This window comes from Arachis duranensis, chromosome 6, assembly GCF_000817695.3.
Source record: "Arachis duranensis cultivar V14167 chromosome 6, aradu.V14167.gnm2.J7QH, whole genome shotgun sequence".
In the NCBI taxonomy this organism is placed as follows: Eukaryota; Viridiplantae; Streptophyta; class Magnoliopsida; order Fabales; family Fabaceae; genus Arachis; species Arachis duranensis.
Genome location: NC_029777.3, coordinates 102,149,274 through 102,161,658, shown reverse-complemented (window position 1 = coordinate 102,161,658; position 12,385 = coordinate 102,149,274). Strand labels below are relative to the sequence as shown.

Here is a 12,385-nt window from a genome sequence, read left to right as displayed (position 1 = left end):
TTTATTTAATTATAATTTGTGTATTGATTATGTTTATAGTTTGCAATTGAAGGTGTACAGTTTGCTATTTGTAAACCCCGTTAAATTAGTAAGTAATTAGTTAATAAATTATTTTTTAATAAAGAAGATTAAAAATGTGAATATTATATCAAATTAGGATAGAGCTCATCGAAATGAAAATTTTGACACTAATTTCAAAAAAATCGGTCTAAGATTGGACCAAACGAAGTGAACCGGTTGAATCGGACCCAAACCAGACCCATGGGTCCAACCAGCCCAGCACTTAAGTAAACCGAAGCCACTTCTTTTTCCAATTCAGCAGAAGTGAAGCTGAAATCTTTCAGGGGATGGAAGAAAAGAAATTTCCCCGAAACCCTTACTGCAAAATTCAAAACGCCATAACTTCCCGATCCGAGTTTCGATTGCCGCACTGTTTGCGGCCACGCGACCACCGCGTCGAGCTCTATGTTTCTACTGGAATAATTTTATAGGTAATCCGCTTATTTACTCTCAGCCTCTTCTTCCCCAATTTTTATTAAATTAAGTGGAAGTATTGAATTTCTTTGCTCTTTGATATTTTAGGATCCAATTAGCTTGAGGAAAACGTTCACCCTTGTTTATACGAAGCTTGGATAAGGTGAGGATACCATAATTCTATTTTAATTTTACTGAATTTGAGCTTTGGGTATTAAATTAGGTATATATGTGTTATAAATGTGTATTAGGTTATGAATAAATAATTGGAGTTTGAAATTGTGGATATTGGAACTTGGAGGAAGTTAAGCCTAATGTTTATTGACCTTTTAGGGGGCTATGATTGTTTAGTGAGTTGCCATAATCACTACGCGGAAAATTGGTCAAGGTATGGTTTAGGTTTCTTGCATTTAATATATAATGTTCTATAAAAACTTAGGCTAGATGGCCATAGAATAAGTTGAAATACAAGTGTATATTTAATGTTTAGTAACTTGCTGATGAACATGTTTGGTTTAGTGCTTGTTGGATAATTGGTGATTTGATTATGTGGTGGAGATTGTTATTATATTGATGTTAGAAAGAAACATAGTTGAGTTGTTGATTATATGATTACAAGTATATTGAAGGAAAGCATGATGGGGTTGTTAAAATATGAAATTGTGTAATGTTATTGAATGGTGATTGACGAAATAGCGTAGAGTTGTGTTGAGTTTTGTTGCTGGCATAATGTGTTGGTATTGATAGGTTTGGTAATGAATGGATGGAGATTTTGAATGAAAATATGGTTTAAAGAGTTTGCAAAATTTGGTTTGGGGCCAAACTTCGCCGAGGCATAACTTGGCTTTCGAATCCTCAATTTGCTTCCAACTTGTTTTAAAATGAAAGTTGGGTTCATGAAGTTTATGTCATTCGAAGAACGGGTGAAAAATATTTTAAATCGAAGAAGTTATAAGTGTTGGAAGATTTGAACCAAAATTGTTTTCTTTCTTTCAATTCTGCAGCTTGCTACTGAATCTGATTTTTTTAGAAAAACATACGTCCACGCGTACGCGTGGCATGGAATTTCGACGATGCGTATGTGATTGGTCCTATGTGTACGCGTAATGAGCTAGCAAGCATGTTCACGCGTACGCGTGACATGAAAAATTCGCTACGCGTACGTATGACAAGGGAACGTGCACGCGAGCTGCATTTTTACTGTAAGAACTTGCGTTTTCACGTAAAACCGTTTTAATAAAATAATTTTAGTGCCCGGAATAGATTTAAAATTTAGAAGTTTTAATTTGAAAATGTAAATGAAAAAATTAATTTCATTGAATTTTTCTGAGTTGGAAAATATTTTTCTTTCGAAAAGATTTTTGTAAAAATGCATACTGACGCTTAAGCTGGCAGTACCGGCTCTAGACTGTCCAGTACCGCGTATTTTGGAAAATAATATTTTGAAAATTGATTTATTGTTTTGAAAGGATAAAAATAATTTAGAATCGAAAACCGGACTCTAATTTTAAAGGTTTTGGCCCAAAGTGGGCCAAACGGACGAAAAACGCTAATGAGTTGAACCCGGCCCAAATCGGGCCCAAGACCCAACATATATAAGCTCATTTAATGAGCTTTGAACTCATTTTTCCAGCCCTAGAAGAGAGAGGGCCGCAGTTTAAGAGAGAAGGGAGAAGGAAGGGGGTGACACGATTCACCTCCGGTGTAGTCAAGTACATACGATTATTCAAGAGATCTCGAAAGACATCTGTTGATGAACTCAAGAACTCCAAGCTTTTCTCCAAACTCAAGAAATTTTTCTTCTTGGCTTCGCTCAGTTTGGCCTCTGTAGTTTCTCCTCCAGCCTTTAACTTAGATACCTCACACTAGGCCATCGGTACTTTCCCTCAAGAACCTAGTCCTGGGCCAAGACCGGCTCTACCTTTCTCGCAGTGGCAGCAGCTTAAAGAAGGCTCTGATACGTCCACCTCGCTTAAGCATCCAGGTCTTCTTCACGGAACAAGTTCTCCGTGCCCGGCAGCAATTGAGAATCGATGAAGAAGCCTGCGTCAAAATTTTCTCTATCACAGTGAAGATATGCGCTGGGATAGAATTGGATTTCCTTCTCGGGGTTAGGGACTATGACTACCTCCTCCTCCTTAACCCGATCACCCAAAGAATGCTCCGCCATCACTGATTTGCCATGGTCAACCCTGCCAGTAGCACTGTGCACGAGGACGGGGCTGGATTGAGGCTGAGATTCAACCTCCGGTTCGTCGGGTTGGGGGATCTTGGCCTGAGGGCTGGGGGAATCGGAGCCGTCATCATCCCCCTCAGGGAAAGAAGTGAGTCATCAAATGACTTAGGCAGGTGTTCCCAGCATCCATTCCAACTACAGGAAAAAAATAAAACCAAGTTATGAAGTCGCTAATTAAACAATGATATGAAAAACCAGGAAAACGGGAGAATGACAATAGAAAGAATGTGTTTATCTACACAATCTTGACCGGCTTTCCAGTCACCCATTAAGAGATGAGGATTACGGGGGTTAGAGCCAAATATTGCTAGAGATCACCCCTATGAGGACAGAAGCAAGACGAATGCGCCAGTCGTGAACCTCACGACTTGCGTATTAGGTGAACTGTTCTGGCTCAGCCCAATAGCTGAAGGTCCACCGAGCAGACCCGCTCTTCATCCGTATGGTGTGACGCCCTGCACGTACTATAATCTCCTCAACGGATCTTGCTATCTGGCGAAAGTTTTTAACGGGTTGGGCTTGACACGAGGAGGACCCACCCAAGAAGATAGGAATAAAGGAGAGGAACATATCCCTCTCTCAAGGTACGTCACTATAATCCTAATTAACTGCTTCATCGTACGAACTCTTACTTTGACATTGGAGTGTCTTTACAAGTGGCTCCACCCGCTGACTAACCGATGACATACTAGCTCGATTCCTCACCTCAGCTCCCGCATTTAGGTCGTAATCTTCACTTCTAACAATTTCTCCTCCACCGGTTTAATGAACTATCGAACACAAGTCTAATCTGATTCGGACAAATAAAAATTGTCTAGCTAAAAAATTGGATTTGGATTTAAAAAATTGGTCGAAAATTAGTGAATTGAACGAATCAAAACCTTGTTTTATGTTTAAAAAAGAAAAGAAAGAACCAAACGAAAAAATATCAAATAACAAAAGTAGAAGATTGTTTTATGTTAAACAAACAAAACGAAAAAATATCTCAAATAACCAAACGTTACCTTTGAAGAGGATTTTTATTTCTCAAAAAATTGAAGAATCTAGAGGAGAAAAAGAAATGGTTAAAAACATGAGAAATAATTTGAATCATACCTAAAACCTTTTTCTAACGTCATAATGAACTTGGAAAGCTTATCAAGTGTTTAGAGTTTAGATTTGTAAGAGCGTATAGACATTAGTTCTTGATTATATAAAAGTTAACTTTAATTTAAAAAATATAAATATAAAAAATAAAAGATAAAATTTCAAAAGCAATCACACAGTAATATGTGCTAATTTGGCTTATATTTGTCTACATTTAGTTTCAATAAGTATTAAAATTTTTACTATATCAAACCGTGTTATAAAATATTTAAAACAGTTTTTTCAAACTCCCTAAGATATATTGATATAAGATATTTTAATATTCGTTTCATAAGTCTTTTCAAGTTAAATTTTTCACTCAAATAACATACATAAAAAAACTTTTGATATTTTCCTCTCAAAAAAATAATATATCTATCTTTTGCAAATAAAAAAAGAAATCATAACGGCGACAATCAACTTTTTCTTATTTCATAGGGTATCTGTATATAATTTTACAGCCATGTTGAGGGATTATTCATGGCATACACTTTCCTCTTACGGCCATTTTGGGGATTATTATTCATGGCATACACTCTCCCCTTGGGTGTTGTATCTCTATATCCAAAACCACACTCATTAGATAACACTACATTCATGTAGATTGAAAAAGTTGAAAAAAGGGAGGAGAGTAAAACTTAGCCTGAAACTAAGTATTACTTTTGCATGGATTAAAAGAACATTCAAATAAAAGAGTATATACTCAAATAGGTTCCTAAAAAAGTTTTCATCCTCAAAAAATTTTTATTACATTGAAATCTCTGAACTTAAGAAAAGTAAGACATATAAGTTTTTACGTTATTCAAACATATTTTTTCTTAAACAAATAAATTCTAAAAAATGTGACGAAAGCACTTATTATATATCTTACTTTTATAAAGTTTAAAGATCTTAATGTAATAAAAAGTTTTTGAAAACGAAAATATCGACCTTTTTATGTATATACTCAAAATAAAAAGAGGAAGCAGCAAGAAGTATTATTGCTGTGCTTTGAATGGCTGATATTTCTTGAGATCTTGAGCAAGGCCTTGGATGGAACCAGCAGCAGAGATAATAGAAACAATCAAGCAAACCCAACTCAAGATCTTGAGCCAAACCCAAGTGAAGGAAAACCTCTCCATCTTTGACTGCTTAATGTACATCTCAATTGGAAAGTAAACGGTTAATGGCCAGAAAGAGAGTGATCCAATGAGGCCCAAGAAGTCATTGAAGAATGGGAATATCATAGCTACCACTGCTGTGATTATGACGTAGGTTGTTCTCCATAAAACTCTGAACAAGTTCACGTTTAAGCTTCCCAAAACGGGAACGTTCAAAGAATGCTCTGTGTTTATGATTTTGCTTTCTGGCCATCTTGATTTGCTTGAGTTCTCTACGAATCCGAATATGGGTTGCACGAACACCTGCCCATGCAAACAATCATTATGATGGATACAACGCTCTATAAGTCACTTCTAAAAATGTGGCTAAAAGCATTCATTTATAGTCGAAACTCAAGTGTAGTCGACTTCACGTGAAGTTGATAGCTGAGAGTCGTTAGATGAAAATTTAGTCAAATCAATCAAATTATTTAACGACTCTTAGTTATCAACTTCACGTGAAATCGACTGCACCTGAGTTTCACCTTAATTTATTTAAAACGTGTTAGTCTTTTTAAACGGTTTCTTTTTTATAAGTCACGATTTTAAATTGCTGTGAGTAAATCAATGTTTAGGTTTAGCTAATATATGTCCTAACAGCACATGATAAATTTATTATTTATTAAAAAGATTTAAATATTTTTATTTAATGAATATAAAATAAATGCGTTAAAAACTTAAATTTTTTATATTTTTAACGAAATTTTTTTATTTGTAAATTTAACATGTGTTTTTAGAGTACAATATAAATAAATCTTAAATATTTTTATGAAAATATATTTTTGACATTTTTATCAAAATAAGTGCCAAACTATCAATAATTAAATGCCATGCATGGAAAATAACAAGTTAAATTAGCGATAAAAAATTTACATATAGTTGTTTGTATATAAAGTTAATAATTAAGAATCGTTAGATGATAATTTAGTCAAATATATTAAATTATTTAATAATTTTTATGTATTAATTTCGCATAAAAATAAATAAAAGTAAATATTTTTCTTAATTAATAATAAGTATATAGATACAAAAGAAGATATATACACTACCTTTTATATATCTCTTTATCTTTGGTATTAAAAGTGGTCAGTGAAGAATAATGACTATATTATCATCTTATTAAAAATTATAAATATAATAATAAAAATAATTATTTTTAATATTAGATAATTAAGTAAGTATAGCATGATTTTAATTTGTTAAATTACCTGGTATGCCCCAATTAGATGAATAGCTATGCAGATATTGGCAAAGTCAATTAGCCAAAAGGGCTCATAGAAACCGAAGCCTGTGAGGAAATTTCCTGGAGCATCATTTCCAAATGCAGCATAACCTAAGGTCCCACATAGCACATAGAATAGTGTTGTTGTTAAAATGCCAATCAAACTTGCTCTCTTCATTACTCTGTTCTCCGGAGGGCTTGATTTCAGGGTATCCTGCAACAGTAATTAATTAAATTGATCATTCTTAGAACTTGCTTAGTTTGTGTTTTTATTTTTAGTATTTTTAATTTTTGGAATTGTATAAAATAAAAATTGAGGAATAAAAATAAAAAAACAAAATTTTATTGTTTTTATAAAATAAAAAAAAAGTACTGAAAATAAAATTAAAAGACATTTTCTCAAATCAAATAAATCATTAGATTCGTCTTCTTTTGGAGGCTCTCCACCGTAATAAGTATGTAACTATTGATGAATAAAATGTTTGAGTTCAATAAATAAATTGATCTTTTAATTTTTTTTTAAATTTTAAATTCTAAATTATAGGATTAAAAAATAGTTTTATAATAAAAATTTAACTAATGTTAATTTATTAAAAATTAGTTCTTTATATAATTTTAATTTACTGTCACATCACTATAAATGAGTTATTCCGCCACGGCATTTTATTCTAAAAAGTGTGACTTTTGAAGAAAATGCTACACTTTCTACGGAAAGGCCACGCTTCACCATCGTGGCTTATAATAAATTCTTGGTCTATGGTCTTGGTCTATTAGTTATAGGGAATGGAACCTAATTCTCTCAAATTATTTTTTTTCTCTCTCTCACATTTATTTGTTTCTTACACAATTTTATAAAAGTAATTTTAAAATAATGATTTATAGAGAATGGAACCTAATTCTCTCAAATTATTTTTTTTCAAATTTTTTAACACTGAACTATATTTTTTTATGTTTATTTGTTAAAATAAAAAAACAATTAAAGAAACACGTTAATCGCTACTTAATAATTATGAGAAATATTAGAAGACTATTAAAATTTATTATTTTTTATTATTAATTAATTATTAATATTTAAAAATGTGAGATAAAATATATTATTAAATTACTAAATTAAAAATAATGGTTAAAATAATAAATTTTAATAATTTTTTTAGCATTTCTTTAATTATAATAAGGATCACTGTGTTGGGACAAAATTTGCCTTTGGCATCTTTCCTATAGATAACTATTATCTTTCCAGTACCCAAGGAAAATAAACTAGAGATGGATAAAAGAGTGAAGATGACAAAGAATCCTAGGTTTTGATCTGATAAGAATATATACCAATTGTCTTTATTTGATTTTGATGGATCAGAACTGGAGAAGTTCATCATCACTTCATCATACTTGGGTAAGGTTCATTTAATCAACGAAAGTATATATGGACATTATATTTAATAAACAATCATGCAAAATGTATATTAAAATTAATTACTAATATAAAATATATATTTAAATAAAATAAATTATACATATATTTATACTTAATATTTTTGTTTAACAAAATATATATCTCACATACCAACAAAGCAATTATTTGTCTTATTTATTTGGGTATTTGTTCTAACTTCTACACGATCAGTTCAAATGTTACAACAACCCTAATACAAAAATATAGAAATGTCGTTTTCCTACTCATTTAGGTGGATAAATTCTTTATTATTAGAAACGTTTAATTCAAGGTAAGATTCTACGTTATCTCTATATACTCCTTGCAATAGGATCATAAAACTTGTTTTAGTGGATTTATTTTAAGTTTAAAAATTTAAAATAATGTTATATTATATAATGAATATTATTGTCTTATTTTAAAAATAAATTAGATCAAATTTTTGACCGAGTGGACAACGTGGGGTCAATGGACAACATTAGTTCACACTTCTCATGAAATAATCATGCAGGAGAATACGGAATCTATAGACTATAATAATATTAAAAGAAAAAGAAAATATAAAATATAATAATATTACAACAAAAGAACAGTGGTCAAAATCAGTAGTTAGTTGCTTGTTGAATCCAATTTTAATTAAGTAGGTCATCATGCATTTAATTTCAACCAATGTTGTCTTAACTAATAATATTAGGGTAATGTTAGTTAAACAATGGCTATCTTAAATAACATGAACAATTACTAATCAAATGAAAATACACTATATTTTAATTTAATATTATTAATTAAATTTATTCTTTTAATTCTATTAATTCACATTATTCACACGTTATTTAAAAAAATTATTGGTTATCTATACTTTTCCATAATATTATTTGTCCTTTGTTTAAGTTCTAGCATGCATCACGTTACGTTGAATTAGATTCTCCTGAAGAAAAACTTGGGCCCATTTATAATTTCTCACCTTTGTCACAATATTGAATTACAAAATACTATAAAAAAATATTGAATTACATAATATCATTATCACTAGCAGTGTAGCACTATGTGTAGTATTCGGGTATAGCTTCTTCCATAAATACACGTAACGTAAGGTTTCCAACTATCCAACACGCTTTAATACAATACAGATAATATAAATCTATACCTTAACAAATATAAGTTTATTGAATGATTTTATTATTGTTTTTCCAAATTTATCCAATAATAACAAATATATATGATCTTCATGGACAATTTTCCAATATATTTTCACTTTATTTTAATAGTAACTTATTATTAAAGTGATCTAATAAGTAATAATAATAATAAATTGTGTATTGCATTGTGATATTACTAAAAAAAAATTAATTTAAAAAAAATTGCTTAAATTTTTTTCTAAACCAATAAATCTAATTGATTGGTCTGAAAATTTTTTCGCTATCAGTCAATTAAAATTAAGCTCACAAATAAATAAGTAAAAGAAATAAATATTGTTGCTTGCCTGTATCTCAATAAGCACATTAGAAAAAGCATAAGCGAAGGCAATGTCACCAATAGCCTGAAACATCCTCCAAACCTTCTCTGTTGCTGTAACATCCACCCCAACTTCCACCCCTGTTAGTGATGTCCGTACATGATTACTACCACCTGAAACACATTCCAAAATTACATTCATCTAAATACATAAGTAATGATTCCTTTATAAAATATATTATTAAATTATTCTTCTAAAAAATTTAAATTAATAAAAAAAACACATAAATAATTATATTTTTAATATAAGAGCAAAAGTCTCTTTTAGAATTGTTTGATTTTTTTAATGTGTTTTATGCTAAATTAAATTCTTTTTTTTTTTAATTTAACAAGAATCCAATTCTAAGGTACTGTAACTGAGATTGAGACTCATTATTAGTTTAAAACTAAAATTTCAGTATTGATATATCAAATTTCAGTTCTTTCAATATCTCCAGAAAGTAAGAACAGACTAAAATTTTAATAACATTTCTTTTTAAAAATATTTTTATTTAATTTTTTAAATTTTAATTCTATCTCTCAATCTTTATATTTATCTTAAACCAAATATAATACTTAGACATAATTTAATTCAATACATTTATATTTTATACCAAATATAATATAGATACTTAATTTAATCTCAGTCTCAATATATTAATCTTTGCGTGCCTTTAATATCAATCTCCATTCCAAATGTAGTTTAGACGTTTTAATCATAAAATTAATTTTTTAAAAAACATAAACTGAGCATAAATAGTTATATTTCTAACATAATAAATAATAACAGAAAAGTATAATCTTATTATATATGCTTGCCTGCGACTTTGGCTATAGAGAGGCCGAGGCCGATTGAAGAATAAGCGAAGGACATAACTGCTGCAACAATGGAGAGCCATGAGAGCTTATGGAAGTTTGGTATTTGGCTAAGAACAATTTGGATGCACGCAAAAATTATCATAAAAGGGTTGTTTGATATGTAGCACTTGTCTTCATGTCCATGTTTGTGAAAGCAGTTCGATCTTTTTACCGCCCTGAAATAATGTATGATGTCACATGATACGTATGTCAAGTATATAATTAATTTAAGCGCTTAATTTCTTCTTTAAATTAATAATAAAGTCAAAAGTTGTTGATGAAACTTACACCATACTAATTGATGCAGTTATAGTGTAGCCAATGGTTACACCTACAAGGTTTATGTATTGAGCCAATCCACAAAACTGAAATTTCCTTCCTCCTGTGAAGGATACACATAATTTAACAAATTAGAGATGCATCACTAGCTAGTAGTTAGGAATTCATTGTTCAACAAATTAAGAAGAGAGAAATATTAATTGATTGTTGGATTAAAATAAGAGAAATGCTAGGGCCAGCAATTTTGGTGTTTTGTAACCATCAATTGAACATCAATAGTATTTTTAATAGAGTAAGATTATATCTAATGGTGGAAGATCACTCACTTTTGTTTTAATGGTTAAGTGCTGGCCAAAAAACACAAAAGTTGCTCGTCCCTAGACTTTTCCTTAAAATAATTTGTTTTCATTTTTTCTACTAAATAATAAAGTAAAGTGATTAAAGCATTTTCTGAAAAGATGAATGTTTTTATCAAAATAAAATAATATTTGATATATTCGAGAAAAAGTTCTAAAACTTCTCAACTATACTCAAAAGAGCTGCTTTGTTGAATACCTCCAACCAAAAAAAAAAAACTTAAATAGAAGCGAGTACTATTTAAATTAAAAATAGTACTAGAAAATTCATTTTTTTTTCGATTAACATAAGTTAATTTTTTTAAATTTGTTTTGTTTTTCTTAAATTATAAATCTTGAATCATAAATAATGAATTTTAAATTTTAAATTCTCTAAAAAATAAAAATTTATTAAATTTTAAAAAATTAATTAATATTAACTAATTAAAAAGAAATAATATTATCAGAATTTATTATTTTTTATTATTAATATTAAAAAATAGGTTAAAATATGTCATTCAATTACTAAACTAAAAAAAATTAAGTTAATAGCTAGACACAAAAAACAATAAATTCTGACGATACTCCAACATTTCTCAATTAAAAATTAACTTTTTACACTTTCTCTTAGATTAAAAAACTCAAATTATTAATAATATTTAACTTGAACACGATGAATGACTGGAAAGACTTTTAGTAAAACAAATAATACTTTTACATTTAATAATATATATTGTGTTTTTCTTTTTCCCTTGTGGTGGTTGTTACCTAAGGAAGCTTTGACAACATGAGAGTAAGTGTAGTTGCGATTGCCATGAACAGGGTCTGGGGTGCGATAGCAATCAGCAAGAAGAGTGGAAGTGAAATATGTTATAAAAGAAAACGCAAACAGCACCGCCGGACCGGCTATCCAACCCATCTGCGCTATCGCCCATGCAAGCGACAGAACTCCAGATCCAATCACTGCTGTTATTATGTGCGCGCTCGCCGTTATCCATGTCCCTGAAATCCATACCAAAAAATAAATCCATCTTTTTTAGTTTTTTAGGATTTTTTTTTATAGGCCTTCTTTTTTATTTTGTTTGCATTTTGTTGGATTTAATCAGAATTGAATTCTAAATTTTTTTCAAAAACTTAAAGTAATAGGAAGAGATATATGAATAATTACATCTCTAGTAAATAAAAATTGTGCTGCATAAAAAACTTATTTTTAATAATTCAACTCATTTTAGTATATATGAACCATTCTACCTGTTCTTTTAATTCGTCCGTCGTCATCAAAGTTTTTGCCTGCATCTCCAAAAGCTTCCGGTGTTTCTATATACATGCTGTTCTTCTCAGATGCAGTTGCCATCTTCAATTCCTTTCCTCTCTCACAATGGAAAAGATCAGGGGCAGAAAGAACTCTATTTTGTATTTGTTGGTGTTTGGTATATGGAACAGATATATGAGAGAAGTAGAAAAGAGAGTGACTTCTTAAATAGAGAAAAATGAGAGAATAAGAGAATATACAGTCAAAGTGGGCGGAAAATGATGCGTCGCTTGGGCGGCACATGTAATTCAGAATTTACTGAAAAAGTTTTTTTACACAATCCAAACATTTATTATCAATTGCATGTCATTAATTTTTCATTAGTTTATAAATGGCAATATTCAATATATAGTTGCGAAGTCGACACTAATATGAATACAAAATACGAATTTAAACTCTGTTAATTAATTTAGGTTTGAATTCTTGTGTTGTAACAAACGATTTTGATCTGCCATGAATTAGTTATCAAATACGCATCAATT

The 12,385-nt window shown here is 30.0% G+C and overlaps 1 protein-coding gene and 1 long non-coding RNA gene across 2 annotated transcripts; one reads left to right on the top strand and one right to left on the bottom strand.

Annotated features, from left to right (window-relative positions):
- The first annotated feature begins 357 nt into the window (after nucleotides 1-357).
- LOC127748400 (uncharacterized) lies at nucleotides 358-947 on the top strand. Its single transcript, XR_008010525.1, has 3 exons — nucleotides 358-491; nucleotides 583-637; nucleotides 808-947. It is a non-coding gene; the product is annotated as an uncharacterized LOC127748400 (long non-coding RNA).
- A 3,292-nt stretch (nucleotides 948-4,239) lies between these two features.
- LOC107495200 (amino acid permease 6) lies at nucleotides 4,240-11,997 on the bottom strand. Its single transcript, XM_016116309.3, has 7 exons — nucleotides 11,843-11,997; nucleotides 11,360-11,593; nucleotides 10,266-10,359; nucleotides 9,939-10,153; nucleotides 9,109-9,254; nucleotides 6,183-6,410; nucleotides 4,240-5,238 (listed from the first exon to the last, which is right to left on the bottom strand). The coding sequence occupies exons 1-7, from the start codon at nucleotides 11,943-11,945 to the stop codon at nucleotides 4,813-4,815; spliced, it is 1,446 nt and encodes a 481-aa protein (XP_015971795.1). The 5' UTR covers nucleotides 11,946-11,997; the 3' UTR covers nucleotides 4,240-4,812.
- Nucleotides 11,998-12,385: the final 388 nt, after the last annotated feature.